The sequence below is a fragment of the Taeniopygia guttata genome, chromosome 8 (assembly GCF_048771995.1).
Source record: "Taeniopygia guttata chromosome 8, bTaeGut7.mat, whole genome shotgun sequence".
Taxonomy (NCBI): Eukaryota; Metazoa; Chordata; class Aves; order Passeriformes; family Estrildidae; genus Taeniopygia; species Taeniopygia guttata.
The window spans coordinates 24,364,163-24,383,038 of record NC_133033.1 but is presented as its reverse complement, the minus strand read 5'-3'; the positions used below and the strand labels follow the sequence as shown (position 1 = coordinate 24,383,038).

The window sequence follows — 18,876 nt, the reverse complement described above, 5'->3', positions numbered from 1 at the left end:
AACCCTGCCTCAGAACTCTCCTCTCCTCTCCTCCCTTTACTTAATGACCACATTTTCCACAACTTAAAATATCCACTCTCTATGCTGCTAAAGGATTACACTCACTAGCCACTGGATGTCAAACTGTGCAATTTCCTCCAACACTCCCTCATTCTTAAACTCTGGGGACCTTTAACTATCAGTTGCCTTCATACCACTCTGCTTCTAGCTGATGTGCTTTGACTGGAATTAGGGAAGATAATACAACAAAACAGCAGGGTCACAGGAAATCAGCTTCAATATAATCTCCCCCACAAGAAATAAAAAATCACCACAAGCAGAATCCCTCTATTATGAAATCCACTAAATAATTAATTCCTGTTTATCCCAAACCACATTTACCAACAATTTCAACCCTTTTGTCATTGACAGAGCATCCTGTGTAATATCTACAGCACAGGCAATTGGAAACATGTGCATGCAGGATTCCACTGCAGACAGGCATTCTTCTCTGGGGTCTCCCTTGGGAGCACTCCCAAGGATGGGATTATGGAGCAGACTTGGGTTTCACATCTGTTAGAACTCACCATATACATTCAGGTTGAAAATCCTGTCCTCCTCTCCTGCAGGGTTAGTAGCCACACAAGTGTATTTTCCTGTGTCTGAGGTGAGAGCTCTGGAGATGTTTAATGTGCTGCCATCTGGAGTCACTCTACAAGGACCATCATAAAGCACAGTGAGTTTGTTTAGTGCTCCTCTGACCTAGCAAATAAACAGTCTGGTCTGGACATTTCAGTAACTATGTCTATCCTCCTGGGAGCTTGATGAGAGAAGCATTGTGTTTTGCAAAATATTTTTGTTCAAGATAGGCTAAGAAGTTTTTCCTAGAGATGTTCTGTTTAACTTGGTTTTAAGATTCAACTCCAGCCAGGCTTTTGAACGACCCATAATGAAAAGCATTAAGTAAAGTGTTTCCATGCCTCAGATCTTTCCCCTCCAAAGTAACTAAATGACCGTAATAAACTTAATAAAATAAAAAAGAGGCTTATAAACTTTTATGGAATTAATTACTGAGAAAGATATAAATATCATATACTATCTCTGTTAAGGAAATTAAATTTTAAAAAAATCAAAGGACTAACAAATTATACTTGATTTATAGAAGCTAAGGAGGGAGATGATGTTCTTAACCTGGCTAAGCTCCAGTTCAGGCTCTCCTCACATTCCCTCCTTAGGGCCCTTAAAATTATAGAAGAGAATGCAGTGTCTGCTTATTTTTCTTGCCTTATTCTTTGTAAATCATCGCTGGCAACTGCTTTTCCATCCTTTAGCCACTGCACATCCGGGGTGGGCACTCCAGTGGCGTTGCAGAGCAGCTGGGCACTCTCTCCCAAGAGGACACTGACCTCGCTCGGCATCTCAGAGCCAGCAATACTGGGAGGAACTGGAAATGCACCACGGAAGGATGACATTAAGCAGCAAGAAATGTAAGCTGAACTAGAAACAGCCACTGCAGTAGCTCATGAGCACCAGCATTAGTGCAGCAGCTGGGGCAGGTTCTCAGCAGCTGCCCCTGGACCTCTGGAATTGTCCAAGGCCAGGTTGGATGGGGCTTTGATAGTGGAAGGTGTGTGTGCTCGTGGCAGGGGGTGGCACTGGATGGGCTTTTAAGATCCCTTCCACCCCAAAGCAGTCTGGGATTCTGTGACCAACACCATCATAGCCCTGTGAACAGCCACACTAATTCCATCCTAATCAAAGCCACTTCCAGCCTGCATTCCCACGGAACAAGGGTGAAAGTCCTGCTATCCATGAATTCAAGACTGTCAGTCCCACTAATAAGTCCTGAGCATTTCAAGCTATTTTAGACACATTTGATCAAACAACCAGCTTGACATTCCATTCCTAAACTGGGGGAAAAACTGGCAGGCAGGGGTACACCAGTGCAATTAGTGGGGATGAGTCATTAGGAACAGAGGAAAACACAACAGTCACAGACTAAGGGTGATTTGCATTGAGGCAGGAGACAATTCCATAACAAATATGGGTTTGTCATTTGAGGTGGGGGATAGGGAAAGTATTCCTAAGGAAATTCTGGCAGTAGGTCTTTGCTAATTCCTGCCATGGCACAACAGGTACCCCTGCTCCTGAATCCATCTCAGTGTGCTGCTCCACAACCAACCAAGGCAGCTCCAGTGCTCAGCAGGAGGAAGGATGTGACCAGCAGCAGACACACACAAGCTGCACAACTCTGTTCAAGTTCCACAGTCAGGGCTTAAGGATATTCTTTTCCATGCAAATTTTGGACTAGAAGTACTAAATTCTCCAACCACTCTCCCCTCTGGTTACAGAAGTAACAGTCCAAATTCTCCACTTTTCTATGTGGTTATGTGATCTCAGTGTCCCCAGCACAGACAGTGTCACATCTACCCAATGTTCAACCAGTTCTGCTCCCTGCATCCTCTCCCATCCCTTACCTTGGATGGAGAGCACATAGGTTTTGTGAGCTTTCCCTTCTGGATTGGAGGCAATACACATGTAGGTACCACTGTCCAGGAGCTGAGAGCGAGCTATCTGAAGCTTGCTTCCACCAGATAAAATATGAACTTCAAGAGAATCCAAGTTTTCTGAAATACATAAACAAGTTGTCATTCCAAATCAGCTACAGGGTGCAAACATCTCTTTTGGGAGAAATTGTTCTATCAAAGTTTCAAAACAAAGATTCCAATCAGTTCTTGTAAGACTCTGTCTAGAGACAAATAAAGAAGAAACACAAACCAGACAGCAAACAGTAAAGTGGTGCCTCAAAGAAGGGAAGAAGAGGAGTGAAAAGCACGAGACAATGTTACCTATTGGTTTTCCATTCTTAAGCCACACTAATGTAGGTGGAGGAATTCCAGTAGCATCACACACAAAGGTGACAGGATTACTGATGGATTCACTGACCAGCTCTTGCCCAGGGCCTTCTATACTTGGAGGCACTGTGAATGGAATGGAAGCAGTAAGAATGTTTTCTAAACTGATTTTGAAGTGCCTAATCTGCTAAGTTTATGTTATTATTGTAGATGATGCAGAGGGTGCTTACCATAAACATTGAGGTGGAAATTTTTATCATCTCGTCCTGCAATATTTATGGCTTTGCACACATACTGTCCCGTGTCAGAAACCTGAAATAAAAACAAGTTTTAAAATAAATCATTATGGATTCTTATTTTAATGCTACAGTTTAGAGACATTAACAACCTATGCCTCTGCCAACTCAAAGTGCTTCTGACAGGATGAAAAGCCTCCAGGAAACACATCTCCCATGTACAGCAAATAAAACACACCACTAAAGACTGAAATAATTGCTTGGCAGTGGCAGAGCAGTGGCACATGCAGCCTCCCCCCAGCCTGGCCCACCTCCGCAGCCTTAATCCGCAGGGTCTGCCCATCTGCCAGGACCTCCACGGCAGCAGAGTCGGGAATGAGGCGGCCGTTCTTGTACCAGGTGATGACAGGGGCTGGGATGGCGTTGGACTCGCAGTCCAGGGTCACCACGGTGCCCACTCGCACGTTCAGCGCTGTCACCGACGCTCCCCCCTGGGCCTTGATGCTCGGGGGCACTGCGGAAGGAGCCCACACTCAGTTCTGCATTGTGTTGAAACAGCCCCATAAAGCAGATAAACCTCTCCACACTTCCCAAGTAAGAGATAGCATTTCAGAAAACAATAAAACACAGACCAAGGACAGTTAGGAAGCTCTTCTTCTGACTTTCCCCAGCTTGGTTCCTGGCAGTACAAGTGTATTCTCCACCATCAGTCAGCTTGGCTCGGGGAATCTGCAGCGTCCGAGCACCTGGAGCGAGGAGAGAAGGCTGGAGGTTTGCTCTGTGGTGATTGTGTCAATCCCCAAGCTGGTTTAGAACTGCAGGTGCAACAGGCAGAGCACAGGCACTGTGCCCCATGAAGAGTGGCCATGGGCCCTGCCACGACAAACCAGACACTAGCTGAGCCCAAAGGCTGCAGAATAGCTGAGATTCCTCACCAGGCACAATAAAAGTGTTGGAGTTGGAACTGATAGGCTTTCCATTCTTGAGCCAGCTGAGTTCAGGAGGTGGAAAGCCCGTGACCTCACAAGTCAGAGAGATGAAATTATTCACCACCACGGTCAGATTCTCAGGGTTTGTCCCAACAACACTTGGAGGAACTGTGGAGAGAGAAATACATTAATAGCATCTATCACTGCATCAGCAAAGGATTTCCCACAAGATCATGATTTACTATATTACAGCTGTACTGCTGCATTCTGCCAAAGGGGCAGGTTGCAAGGATCTTTCACATCCTATGAATGGATCTACTGCTTTTTAGATGCATCTGGAAATGAGACTGGAACAATCTAATGGTCATTCCTGTTCCTGCGCTTCTCAACACTGTCAATTATTTCATTTGCAGTCCTTCTGTGCTGGAAGCCTGGGAGGGCTAGTGAACCTACATGGGATCCTGACAATGCACTGCCAATTTTCTAACACTGCTCATGGACACCTGCTGTGGGAGGCAGAACAGAGCAAATTCCCATTGTCAGGATAAATTATATAACTATCACTTCCTTCTGATTCCTTGCTGCTCCTGTTCTCTCTGCAACAGTCCATTTTCCACCTACAGAGACCCCAAACTTATTCCTCCCAACACAGTTCAGAGTGGTTCTGTCAACCAGACAAACCTGCTGCTTAGCAGTGAGCTAAGCACTGGAAAATCCTGGCATGCAGCATTGCTCCAAGGGGTGCATTCCTTAAGCTTACAAGTCCCAGAATTTTAAAATCAAGAATAGTTTGACATGTGACCTTTCTACAAGAATGATTTAGAATGAAAGAACTGTAAATCTCTTCCTTTTAATAACTCCCAAGCTCTAGTTGCCATGTTTTTGCAGTGGGGATATATAAAACACTTAAGAGGAAGGCAAAAACATGTTCTTGGCTTTATTGGGTGGAAAAATCATTCCAAAGAACAGATGGAATCCTCCTCTTTAAAGACAGAAACACTGAAGTATTTTGGCCCATCTTCCTCTGAAATGCTCCAGCTGTTTGCTGCCACTTGAGTGACACAAACGAGTCATTTAGGCAACTTTATGGCTCCTCTGGGCACTGCATAAACAAGAGCAGCTCATGTAAATGGGGAATTCAGTCCATATTTTTCAGTTTGGAATAACTGAAGAATATTTCCCTGATAAAGAGGATAAAATGCTTTACAAGAGCAAGTGGAGAATTCTGATCTGATGACATTTGATAGTTATTTATATTTATTTACTTTTACAGTTCCTTTTCCACAGATGTGATTATTGGCAGTGGGCAATTTAATGTACAGGGCCAAATCTCAGCTGTTTTTAATGAAACTTGTTTAAATTGTGTCTTTGGTTGATTTCAATTTCTGCAGCAAAAAACACCCAAAATGTACAATAGGTAATCTGCATGGGCAAATGTATCTGTATGTGCATAAAGACACAGTCGTGGGCTCAAATATAGCACTCAGCATGAAAATTACCTACTATTTCCCTATTTTAAATCTGGTTGCTTATTTTCTATGTTTTAAAAGGTGCTATATTAGTTTTATTCTTTTTATTAGTTTATTTGTTTTATTTATTTAATCTTCACCTTGGAGACCAGAAGTGAATTTTTCAATTCAATAAAGAGGATCATCTTTAGTATTTTATTTCAATTTATGAGAGCAGTTCTATTAGAAACACATAAAAGTGTTGGGAAATAGCTTTTTTTTTTGACACTGACAAAACACAGATCTTTCTGGTTACTGATAATGCATTTTCCTTAGTGCTTCATCCTGTGTGGTCTTTTCCTGAACAGCTACATTCTAATTTTTCAAATTAAACTGCATTAAGAAAAATAGACCTAAGTTGGTAATACTGTTGAGTTAGAATTCAGACTTCATGAAAATATTTCTTTTAAGAGAATAGTATTTAGCCACAGTCACTAAAACCAAATATTTTTAAGACAGAAGTTTAAATTTAAACATGAATGTCAGGAAAAGTGAAATGTTTTGATTTAAATGAAAAACTCACACATCAGGAAATCTCGACAGACTCCACTGTCTGTCCAGAAAATAACTTCTGAGAGAACAACTCCAGGGCAAATTCTTCCCACAACAACACTATTTTTGGCTAAATGCATTACTGAGCAGCAAAAAGTGCTACAAATCTGTGCCATGTAATAGGTGAATTTGCTAAACGTGTGACAGAGGAAAAAATGCAATTATTCTGGGTGCAATAAGCTGACTCCTCACATTTCTGGGATGCTGGTACTGTCTTTAGGTGGGAGAAAGGACAGCCCTTGTTTTCTGTGAGATAAAGCAGAAAAAGATGTAGCTGCCAGTATTCCTTGTCAGGTTGAAACATGGAATGGTACAGAAGAATTAGTGGGAATGATACTTCTTTTCTCTTCAGGAGGGAAAGCTGAAAGTGGGCAGAAATAGAAGGGGAAGTTTGGGTTTTCTCTGAAATGTTAGATGTCTTAATTTTCTGAACTTATCAGGAAAGGGAAGGGAAGGTAGTGGAGACTGTTTCATGAAAATGTCTTGGTTGTATTTGTCTTAGACTTCTGATGCTTAAAGCCAACATTTATTTTAACCCTATTGCAACTCCACAAGAAAACCAAAAATAGAGAACAGAAAGGAACCTCAAAGGACATATTTCTAAAAACCAAGCTTTTACAAGCTGTGTACCTTTGTTCAATGCTTTCTATCATTATTTTTTTGAATAAATTCATTTTCTGAATGCATCAAAACAGGGTATAATCCAACCTACTTATAATTCATGACTCCAGGGCTCAGCAACCCAAACTGGGTGAACACAGCCATCACACAAAGCTCCCTCAATTACAATTCCCACCTTTCTGGAACACCTATGAGGAACCAAAGCCACGTGGTATCAAGAGCCATATGTTGTAAAGGTACTTTAAACTGATATTTGAGTTCTGATCTGTCAGAATCTCCATCACACCCAGTAAGACTCACATGAATGAAGGTGAGGGGGTCTGAGCACTCTGCTAAAAGTAACACACCCAAGCTGAACCAGCACAGAAGACAGAAGTTATGGATAACAGTACTTACCGTGAACATTGAGGTTAAAATACTTCTTGGCACTTCCAGCTATGTTTTCTGCAATGCAGACATACCTGCCAGTATCTGTTATCTGGGAATTCAAAATCTAAGGCAAAAAAAAGACAAAATATGGCTTTGGAGCTAATATATAGACAACTCACTGCCAAAGAAACAAGTGGAGAGGATTAAGCCCAACTCTCTGTTTTTATACTTTTATTCAATTTCATTCATCAATGGGAAGGGAAAGTCTTCAGAATATGCTATTTTCACTATTTTCTCAAAAAAATCAGTAATATTTAAAAGCATGTGATTTCAATTGATGTGGTTCACAGCATAATCCCACAAATAGCTGGATCTGAGGAATTGCACAGGAGTGAGAAGCAGCAGGTGAGGGACAGGAACAACGGACAAAAACTCCTTATGTTTGCAGCACCTTGTGGGAGAAAGAAAATACTTCCTGCTCAGCCCAACCAGTTTTTTGTTGCCAAAACAGAGCTTTTCCACTATGAAAAGGGTTACGCTACCTGTAACCTCCTTCCATTGGAGAGAAATGTGTGTTTGTCGTCCTCTGCCAGGAGCTGGCCTTCCTTCTGCCAGGTGATCCTCGGGGAAGGGCTCCCACTGGGAATGCAGTCCATGGCTGCCTCCTTGCTCACCAGCACAGTCACCTCCTCAGGCAGGTCCCCATCAGCCCCACTGATGGATGGGGGAGCTGCAGGGAGCAAAGGTGACAAGAACACTCACTCAGCACTTCTGAGGTGGTTGTGAGATTAGACTAGGTTTGCAGGAGGAAGGAGTGAAACCTCCAGTGACTGATAAAGCCATCCCATGACCACTTCAGCTGGAACAACTCAGCCTAACTCCAAGGACTGCAGCAGAACTACAATTATTCACAGCACACGGAGAGAAGGAGAGGTGAAAACCCATCTTCCAATTATTCCACTGTATTCTTTGCCATCAAAATAAAAGACGATTTCCAAGGCAGGACCCCCTTGTAACAATAAATCAGTATTTCCAGTGATATAACACCGCCATAAAGGCAAAGAAGTGTTTCCCAAGGCTAAAACATTGAGTCCATCAACAAACACAAAAGGTCATCCAAATGGTTGTGCAGGCATTCATTAATCTAAATCCTCAGTTCCCTTCAGGCTTCAGGGGTTCTGCAGGTATTGCAGAAAATTAGGGCCAAAATAAAGAAGGAGAGAAAATCTTGGTCACAATTTTCAATGGGAAGCTGAAGAGAGAATTAGAGATACCAAGATAAAAGCTGGATTTTTACCTATGCTTGTCTTTCTGGTGAATGCTGAGAGCTGTAACACAACCGAGTTCCTATAACAACAAACTACAGACACGGAACTAAGAACATCAGCACTCTGTTCACACAGCTCCGTACAGCTCCAGCACCCTAAACACATTAACATCACGGTTTACAAATAAACATTACAAACACTAGGGACTCCTGGACTGCAGTGGTTGGTTATTTTGCACAGAAGCCTATTTTGGCACTCAGAGGAGAAGAGGAGCTCACAGAGCACTCGGACGTGGTAGTGGATGGAGTCCTGCCCCGCCTCGTTGACCGCCACACACGCGTATCTGCCGGCGTCCCCCGCGCGGGCCCGCGCGATCTGCAGCGCCCGGCCTCCTGCAAACAAAAGCCCAAGGCAGCGTCCAGCACTCTCCATCATCTCCACACCACATCCCACCAGAGACCTGAGCAAACAAACTTATGAATGGTCAGCATTTGGTCTGAATTATAAGTAGCTAAAGGTTTTTATTTCCTGGCTACTTTTTCTGCAGATAGTTGGAGTGCAGCCATGCTCATACTGAAATGTTAGAAAAGAGGAATTAATTCCACAAAAAGGAAGATCATGCTGCAGCAATATGTAGCCAGACATTACTCTTCCATCAAAAACAGAAATATTTCTCAGTAAGATGGCACAGAACTAATAGGCAAAAGGAAATATAAGCACAGAATATTCTGTTCCAAACTGAAAAGATTAATTTCTGACGCTTAGAGGTACTTTTCACTCTATTCTTCATAAAAGCATAGCCATATAAATACCTGCAGAAGGAGAGGAGATCTTAGGAATACACTTTGGGAGTATTTGCCGTTGCTCTCTCAAGAGATGAACAAAATGGACAAACAGGTGTTCCCTTTTTACCACTGCCCTTCCTTAAACACTCCATCCCAAACCATCTGCATAGCAACGCTCATGACTGTAGACAGCTCCTTCCCTTCCCCACGAGCTTTAGTAGGGGATTATGGCCATTTTTCTGCTGCAGACACTCTTTCCATGCCTTACCCTTTGGTTAAGAGGCTTTTTCTAATCATTTATTTTTTCTCAAAGCAAATTTAATAAGGAAATAAATCAGGAACACATAAGAGAGAAGATATTATTGCTGTATTTCATTCTGCGATACACTGAAGTGTCCAAGGCCAGCCTGGATGGGGCTTGGAGCAGCCTGGGATAGTGGAAGGTGTCCCTGCCCATGGCAGGAGATGGAATAAGATGGGCCTTAAGAGTCCTTCAAATCAAACTGTTCTGCAATTCCATGATTCACTGTGAGAGTTCAGTGGTGACATCCACACAATTTTAGGGACTATTTCTTAAATTAAAGAAAACAGCTTAAGGCCAAGGACCGGAGAGAAAAAATTTCCAACTAACAAAGTCTGAAAAGAACATTAAAGAAGCATTCTGAAGACAAGAAGTGTGTCAGCACTAAGGCCATTTCTTAACCACAGAATCATAGAATGGTTTGGGTCGGAAGGGACTTTAGAGATCATCCAATGCAACCCCCTGCCATGGGCAGGGACACCTTCCACTAGCCCAGGGTGCTCTAACCTGGTCTTGGACACTGTCAGGGATCCAGAGGCAGCCACAGCTTCTCTGGGCACCCTGTGCCAGGGCCTCCCTACCTTCATAGCCAAGTATTGCTTCCCAATATCCAATCTAAACCCACTCTCTTTTAATTTGAGTCCATATCCCCTTGTTCTCTCCCTCCATCCCTTGTACTCAGCCTCTCTCCATCTTTCCTGTCAGCCCCTTCAGGCACTAGAAGGTCACAATGAGGTCACCCTGAAGTTTCTTTTCTCCAGGTGAACAATCCCAACTGTCCCAGCAGAGCTGCTCCAGCCCTCTGACCACCTCAGTGCAGGGCCAGAGAGTGCCAGCTGCACACCCACCTGGCAGGATGAGCACTCTGTCACTGGAGCTCAGGGGATGCCCATCCTTAAACCACGTGAGCACAGGGGGAGGAACAGCATTGGTCTCACAGTACAGTGAGAGGGGGTTGTTGACAAGCACATCTTTACTTTCTCCACCTCTTTGTGCATCCACCATGTTCCCAGCTTCCCATTCCCTGTAAGACTTTTGGAAGCTAGGAGGAACTACAACAAAGAAGAGGAATAATGTTAGCATTTTGCAGCAGAAATAGCTAAAAATAAGAATGTTCAATAGCAGCAATAAAAATTACATGTATTAAATAAACCCCTCCCTCCACATTAAGCTACCCAGGAAAACTCTAGATCTTCTAGAATGAACAACTGAGCAATTTACTGAGTATTTTTTTTTGAAGAATAATAAATAATAGTGTAAGATCACCTGGTAACAAACACAGAGGGTATTCATAAACAAAAATACTTAAACAATGAGGTATCTGGTTTCACTCAAGCTCTCATTTTGTCTATATTTTCAGAAATTACTCATGATTGTTTCCTTGTATTGACACAGAGTAGGCCAATAGGATGTTTATGCCTGGAGCCTCTAAATACTACTTGAAACAGAAAAGTAAAGTATGTCTTTGTTCAAAACAAATAAAAATATTTCATGGCATTTAGAGGAAGATCAGAGTTGCTATGTCATTGCACTTATTTCAGAAACACAACATATAAAAGAATAATCAAATACTATATGTCAGCAATGAGCAAAATATCCCTGAAATCAAAGCCACACAGAACACAAAAGCACTGGGTTTGACAATGCAAGGGTAAAGGACCTAAAATTATTAATTCCAACATCCCAGAATACTACAAAGGCAGGCTACTAGGAGAGTTTTATTACCCTTTTACCTTGTATATTTACATCAAATTCCAGCTCATCCTCCCCAGCAATGTTGGAGGCCAGACAAGTGTAGCGCCCCGTGTCTGACACCTGGGCCTCCTTGATGTGCAGGGTGTGGCCACCGCCCTGGATCAGGACATGCTCATCTGCCTGCAGTGGCTGCAATGTCAATTCAAACGAAAATTAATACCCAGCAAAGAACACACCAGAAACAGCCAGATTCGTGGTAGTGATATGAGTAAACTCAGTCAAGCTCCAAGTTCCTGGAGACAATTTTCTTTTCAGAAAACTCTGCATCTTCACCCTTCTGATCATGATGGCTGGTTTCCTCAAGGATGTAATTTTCCATCACTCCTAGCCCCAAGGACACTGCTGAGAGGAGCAATGCCATTCCCATCAGGCCAGGGCTCTGGTGACATTGGATCCAACCAGGCTGATCCAATCCCTGAACTCACTGGCCAAGCTTCCAATACCTAGAAAACTCACAGTAAGGTGAACAAATGGATCTAACCCATCCTACAGATCTGCTGCCAGCCAGGGCACAGTTTGAACATAGAATAGACACAGCAGCAGCACAAAGAGACACAGAATTAGATACTCCTGTGCCCAAATGTGGCTCACATGTGACAGCAGAGGCTGCAGTGACACAGCCTGTGTGTTCAGAATATATTAGATGTGCTCATCTACATCAGCAGTCTGGTCTAGTGGGAGGTGTCTCTGCTCATGGCAGGGGTGGAACTGGATGGGCTTTGAGGCCCTTCCAACCCAAACCATGCCATAAGTCCATGCTGCCATGATTAGGGAGTCAGCACTCAACTCCTGGCCTGCAGGGGACAATTTGTTCAGTCCATGGACAGGAGTGAGAGCCTTTCACCCAGGGCAGCCTAAGGAGCAGCAGCTGGTGTTCCAGTGGCAGTGATGTGTGCACAGTCACTGCCTTTGGGGACCTCTTAACTCCCCAAATTGAGTTTTTCTTTGGCAATAGAGGCAGGACTCCCAGGGATCCCAGAACAGCAGAGCACACCTGAAACAGGCAGTAGGTGATCCCCTCATGCTTGTTAAATCCAGAAAGAGCTGTTCCACAAATGAGTGCCCTACCAAGAACAGCTCAAGCAAAAGATTATACTCTCCTTTCTTACAGAAGAGCAGCACAGTTCCTTTTTTATTCATCCCCTGTGCTGTATTTCAGTGTGTCCCTGTGGCCTTGCCCTTCCCAACTTCTCCAGATGGATTCTGGAGCGCTGTGTGTGGCAGGACTTGTGCCTCACCCCCTCTGGAGCAGCCAGATGCTCTTGTGGCTTTGTGAGCTCTGCCAGGACCAAGGGGGAGGCTCTGCAACTTCTGCAAGGGCAGCACTTGAGAGAACCATCTGTAAATAACAGGGCCTTTGGGGGCTTTACACAACAGCCACGGGCTCTGTGGTCATACCATGGGATGCTCCTGCCAAAAAGGGCACTCCCTGTCCCAGCACAGGCCAGTGCCAGGCCTGCAAACTCTGGTCCTGGTGTCTCAGGCACTGCCAGGCACCCACCAAAAGCCAGGATACTGATTTGCAGAGGTCTGGGTGCCAGCAAACACTCGACACTGCTAGGCAGTGCTTCTGCCAGCAGCAGGGAGTGAGGGTGACTCCTGCTGCCCTGCATGGATGCTATTTCCAGGGACAGGGAACAGCTGTCTCTGTCCCATGTCTCCTCAGAGGAAGGAATTGAGTTTTGACTGGCCTGTCCATCCTTGTACCAGCTGATGGCAGCAGCAGGAATGGCATGAGCTTCACACTCCAGGGTCAGGCTGTGGTTCACTTTGATCTTCACCTCCTTGGGGGACAGCCCTGTCCCTGAGACATCCCCTTTGGCAATGGTGGGGGGAACTGCACACAAACAAAGGCAGAGAGGGGAAAGACTGTCATGGTTTACTGCCTGCTGCAGCATTTCAACACTAACTGGAATACGATTATAACCTCCTGGAAAGCAAGCATTCCCCCATTAACTGCCTCTTGCCCACAGCCAAATGCCCAATTATTACTTTTATATATATATATATATATATGTATTTTCAGCTATTTTTAGTACATTTATTATGTACAAAAATATGCAAAACAGTGTTTAACACTTTTAAACATGCAGATTTTTAAACATGGAAACCTGACTAGAGCCCTACCTAACTGCAGCACTTCATTATTACCTGCCTGGCTTCAATTCTACAAAGTTCAGGGTATTGTAGTCATTAAAGAGCATTTTAATGGAAACTAATATTCCCAGAAACATATGTTTGATCACAAGTCCACACTCAGAGTAGCTGGTAAAAACTCAAAATTTCCACTGAAATTCCAGTGTTGCAAAATCCTGTTTCTTTCTGAATCAGAAAGAAAACAGAATATTTCAAAATTCTTCAGCTACCCCCCAGCTTGGTCTCATAATATTTTTGAAATTATGTGAAATGCTTTCAGAGCATTTTCAACTCTTTTTTTCCACTGGGAATTTCTAAATTTTCCCCTAACCTTACAGTATCCTAATGACTGACAGTTGCAATGGCATTTGGGAGTGGAGGGCATTACATTCCCACAGGCATGCATTAGTAATGAACTCATTTGTCACCTTCTCGTTATTCCAAATCCAGTGGGACTTTATTAAGGACTTACTGTAATTAAATAACAGTATGGTTACTGTAAGAGAGCAAACCAATTCCAAATCAGACTGGGAAATTTAAAAAAAAAAAAAGGTAAAAATCATGCTTGATTGAGCCCATAATGAACAGTTTTAGCATTAAAATTGAGTACTTAGGTAGAGATGCTCAAAGGATAATGTTCTGAAAAATACTTGAATGGAGAAACTTTTGTGGATATGAAATCTTATGGAAGGATATAAAAATAGTATTTTTATATTTTTAACCTTCAGTTTTACTTTCCTCAATAAAATGTCCCACTAGATGTTACAGGCCCTCTCCTGTTTTTCCAAAATGGTTTCTGTGCTTAGGAGATTCTCTGCTCACATCTCCCATTGTGCTGCTCTCATCTAACTTGAAAATGAGCATCAAATGAGGCATTTCAGAGGAAACTGGAGTTCAGTGTCTCAAATGTTCTCCCCTGGGTGACATAAAGGCTTTTAGCACAACTGTAGCATTGCAAAAGATATAACAATCAACTTTTCTGGTGTCTTTCCTTCAGCAATGCCATAAGCTAATGCAGATGTCTGCTCAGCAAAGCCATTAATAGGAAACCTTGTATTCAGTAGGACAGATAACACTGCAATGGGGAAAATGGAAGAATGGAAAATTAGAAGAAATTTCCAAAACTGAAAGCATTGCCATACTGTAGACTTTCACTTCATAGTGCCTCAGGGTCTCCCCAGCCTCGTTAGTGGCTATGCAGGTGTATCTTCCAGCACTGTCCTGCTGGGCATTCAGGATCTGCAGGGTCCGCCCACCTGCCAAAGACACCAACCTTTAATAGCACTCACAGCACACTCATGCTTCCCCGTTATTTAAATACTTTTTCCAGCATATTTCCAACCCTTTGGTCCAAAATCTGCCCTTTGAAAAGCAGAAAAACTGACTGCTCACTACCACATGCAACAAATGAGTGCATGATTCATGGCAGTGCTGTGGAGCAATTCCTGTTGCTTATCGATTCTTGGGAAATTTGCTAACAAATTTTCTCAAGAAATCCGTGCAGGGAATTTCTTGAAGATATTTAGCCAAGACTCATTCTTTCTCTGAACACTTGCAGTTAATAAGGTAAGGTATTCATACATCTACAGTAATCCAGTGTTCCCTCTGAAGCTTGTTCCCATTTTCCACCTCCACAAATACTAGGGAAAAACGGAATTCAGTGAGAAATTATTCTAGGGAGAAATTGTTCTACTAACTAAAAATGGCAAACTATTAATGACCTAGAAAATTCCCACCTCATTCTCTTTATAATTTATATCTCTCTCCATCTAATTTCCACACTTAATTGCAAGTCATTTATATTCATCCTTAGCTCACATGAATTTTCCCATAATTTTGCTTGATGGTACAAAAGAATAAATACATAATAAAACACAAATAAACAATCAGTTAATGTGAAGTACTTAAAAATATTGGAATGGGAAGTGCAATCCCAGAATGGTTTGGGCTGGAAGGAACTTAAAGCTCATTCATGGCCAGGAGCATCTTCCAGTAGCTCAGCTTGCTCCAAGCCCCATCCAGCCTGGCCTTGGATACTTCCAGGGATGGGGCAGCCACAGCTTCTCTAGGCACCCTGTGCCAGTGCATTGCACTTCATAGAAATATATCCCTTGATTTTTTTAAAGAAGTCTGTACCAGAAAAACACTCAATAAAGGAATCAGGCATTATTTCCCAATACTAAGAGAGTTTACCTGGCAGAATGCGGATGTTTCTGCTGGACTCTAAGGGATTCCCATCTTTCAGCCAGGTGATGGTGGCTGGGGGGTAGGAATAAGCTTCACAGACCAGTGAGGTGGGGCTGTTGAGGATAACAGTGATATCCTCTGCATTCCCTTGGCTGTCTGCTCCCACAATGCTTGGAGCCACTGGGAAGAACAAAATCAGTAACCAGAGGGAGGAAAGCACCTCTGAAAAGCCCCCTTTCTGGTCCCTGTTCAGTCTAGGAATCTGGCTGCAGCCTCAGCTAGCTGGGAGTCCTACAAGGAGCACCAAAACCCATACCCAGACAATGTTCAGCTAGTTTTATGTTTTGTCCTGAAGTCAGCAGTGATCCCTAACCAGTGGAATTCACTCCCACCCATGCCTTTGTCAAGCACAGCTCCCCAGGAAGCCAGCCACCACTCCTTGAGCAGAGCTGCTGCTTGATGATCCTGGAAAGAAGGATGAGCCTAGGAACAAGGCTGTAGAAAACAAACTCACCATTGTTTGCACTTTGTTGTGCAATAACCCTCATGGAAAAAAAAAAAAAAAAAAAAAAAAAAAAAAACAAAACGAAACAAAATGAGGAGCGCAGATGGTTTCAGCTTTTCTGAAGAGATCACAATCTGAAATGCTCTTCAGATGCTCCTTCCTTGAATCACAATAAGCCGAAGCGCTGTCCTGCCCATTCCATAGAGATGATATCCTATGAAGGCTCCCTATGTTCCAGCTCTGCTGTCTAAAGCACAGGACTGGTGTTTCTATTAAACCATTATCACTTACCAATTACTAAGATGCAAAATTCTAGACAGATAGGCAACCTGTGCACTTGTGTCAAAAAAGCCCTACAGAATTCCAACAGGACTCTTTCTTCCCAAGCTGCCTGTTCCCCTGCAGGCCAGCTGCTCACCAAGCACATTGAGGCTGTAGGTTTTGCTCCTGTCCCCAGCAGCGTTGGATGCCAGACAGGTGTAGCGCCCCGTGTCCAGGAGCTGCGCCTCGGAGATCTGCAGGGATTGCCCGCTGGACAAGATCCTGGGATCTCCAGCCTCGGCCAGAGCCTGCCCATCCTTCAGCCACCTGACCTGTGGCATGGGGTTCCCTTGATGGATCAGGAAAATGGCAAACATGAGTTGGTGCATAACCTCTAGGATATACCAAGATTTCTGAGAAACAGGAAAATACAGTTTCAGGTGTGCTTTTCATGTACATTCAAGGAGAGAAGCTTTGGAAAACGCATTCTGAAGTCTCTGAACCACCTGAAGCGATATACACCTCCTCTGAAATTCCACAGGCCTTTGGAGAAGGAATATCACAGCAACACCCCTCTTGGTTCATCTCATCCAACATTTACAAGGAGTGCTTAGCCCTGTTCTAAGCATCACAGTTAAATCCGAGATTTAAAAATCCTGCTGAACTGAAATCCCCTTAAAAACAGGTTGTGCAGCACCAGTAGAGATCTGCCCATGGCTTTGATGAGCAAAGGTAAATCACAAACTGTTCTTTTACCTGTCACCTCACACGTCAGGGTAACTCCGTGCTTCTCTTTCACTTTCACATCTTCCAGAGCATTTTCCCCCACAATCCCTGGAGGCACTGCAACAGGCAAGGACACAACATCAGCATGGTTTCAGCAGCACTCAAACACAACAGGCTTCTTGAGGATGCTGCTAGAAGGGATGAGCCTGGGAACACAGGACTAGGAAAACAAATTCACCACTGTTTGTGCTTGCTTACACAGTAGCTGACATAAAAAAACAGGAGCAATACAACAGATTCCCAACAAGTGGATGCTGTGCCACAGCTTATCACTGTTCTCTGCAAATACACCTAATTCCATACGGGAATAAACCACTACATAGGTCTAAAGGCAACTTGCTGTGGTACAAATTACATTTCTCTAGGGAAGTAGAAGATAAAACACCTAAAATACCTATCCCACACCCCCCCCCCCCCCCAAACAGCCAACCCAAGGCAAGGAAGCTCCTACTGTATAGCTGAGATGTTTCCAAATTATCCTGGTCAATTTGTGCTTTTGGATGTGGTGGGCAGATTATGAGCATGCTGGGGAGTAGCTGTGCTGGTTAAAAGCTGTGATCAATTATTTCTTTCAAGGTAGAGGCATTTGTAGATCAGGCCAAAAGAAACAGGCACTACAAGTTGAAGTAGGCATGGAGAGTACCAGGTTGAAAAGGAGACCTGTAGTTATTAGAAAGCAGCTTCATCTCCAGGAAATACAGGAAATTTTGTAACAAAAATATCACAGTAAGGAGCCAGACTTATGTTTTAATAATCCTGCAAAATGCAAACCTTCAGCCTAGATAGAAGACCTAAGAAGAAAGGAATTAAAATATACTTAACAGTTTATTTGTGATCTCGCTTGTTGGAAGCAAACATTTTATCAAAGTAAGAATCATGGAAATATGCAGAATTCATTGTCAACAGAGACAAGAATGTTACACCATATTTCTGGTAACTAATGAAGGGTTTAAACTTGAGTGAAGAAAACAGATGGAGAAAACAAAACTTAAAATCATTAAGTCAGACCAGAAGTTACTCCTATTGATAAACAAAGACAACAACTCATTGCTTTGACTCCAAAAGAATACAGTAAGTCGTCAACACATCTCAATTTCAAAAATATGGCAAATTCAAACCAAACCCTATTCAAATATATAAATATTGTGCTTATTACACCAAGCTCTGCCTGCAAACTGCTGTGCCTCTGATAATAATCCAGAAAAATCCTGGCATGTCTGTGTACAGTTCCCACTGACAGTGACTGGTGAGGATTCCCATTCCAGTAACTTTCTTCTAGAAAGACAAAGAAATTACTGGGGGGAGGGAAGAGAAGACTAACAATGGAATTTTCCACTTGAAATCAGCTTCACTGAGCATTTTTCTTCAAGGAAAACAAAGCCTAATGCAATAGAGATTCCCAGAACCCTCAAGAACACCCTCCTTCTAAAACCCTCCAAAGAAAACAGTCAGACAATGAATGCTTTCCAGTGTTTATCCACCTCATCCATTCTACCACACTTACATTTCCATGAGCTCATCAAATAAACATGAACTGACTTGAATGGGAGTTATCATTTACTGGCTGAATACGTCCAAGTCAGCTGAAGGCAAGGGAAGATGAGGGTGCTCAGCACCTCAGAGAAAGGAAACTGAGAACAAATTTGACACAGTAATGCTGAGAGAAAACTTGCACTGTGCCAGGTCTGACAGTTATTGATAAACAAGAAGTAGTGTTTTCTGGGGAAAACACTGATTTGCAAAACTAAGCAATGTGATAGAATAACACATTAATGGTTCCAAATAACATCTAAAGAGCCTGCTGGACAATTCCTGGTCTAATACATCAGCAGGATCACCCCCT

At 43.1% G+C, this 18,876-nt stretch overlaps 1 protein-coding gene across 1 annotated transcript in view; it reads right to left on the bottom strand.

Annotated features, from left to right (window-relative positions):
- Positions 1 to 18,876, bottom strand: part of HMCN1 (hemicentin 1) — a 164,139-nt gene that overhangs the window by 38,936 nt on the left and 106,327 nt on the right. The window contains exons 48-65 of the mRNA XM_030279477.4: positions 17,004 to 17,090; positions 16,405 to 16,596; positions 15,488 to 15,661; positions 14,437 to 14,550; positions 12,850 to 12,995; positions 11,137 to 11,287; positions 10,252 to 10,455; positions 8,596 to 8,709; positions 7,592 to 7,779; positions 7,077 to 7,173; positions 4,006 to 4,167; positions 3,703 to 3,816; positions 3,382 to 3,584; positions 3,065 to 3,146; positions 2,829 to 2,960; positions 2,457 to 2,606; positions 1,264 to 1,423; positions 567 to 691 (exon numbers count right to left, since the gene is read on the bottom strand). Of these exons, the coding sequence (XP_030135337.4) occupies positions 567 to 691; positions 1,264 to 1,423; positions 2,457 to 2,606; positions 2,829 to 2,960; positions 3,065 to 3,146; positions 3,382 to 3,584; positions 3,703 to 3,816; positions 4,006 to 4,167; positions 7,077 to 7,173; positions 7,592 to 7,779; positions 8,596 to 8,709; positions 10,252 to 10,455; positions 11,137 to 11,287; positions 12,850 to 12,995; positions 14,437 to 14,550; positions 15,488 to 15,661; positions 16,405 to 16,596; positions 17,004 to 17,090 (2,595 nt within the window). The remainder of the gene's footprint in view (positions 1 to 566; positions 692 to 1,263; positions 1,424 to 2,456; positions 2,607 to 2,828; positions 2,961 to 3,064; positions 3,147 to 3,381; positions 3,585 to 3,702; positions 3,817 to 4,005; positions 4,168 to 7,076; positions 7,174 to 7,591; positions 7,780 to 8,595; positions 8,710 to 10,251; positions 10,456 to 11,136; positions 11,288 to 12,849; positions 12,996 to 14,436; positions 14,551 to 15,487; positions 15,662 to 16,404; positions 16,597 to 17,003; positions 17,091 to 18,876) is intronic.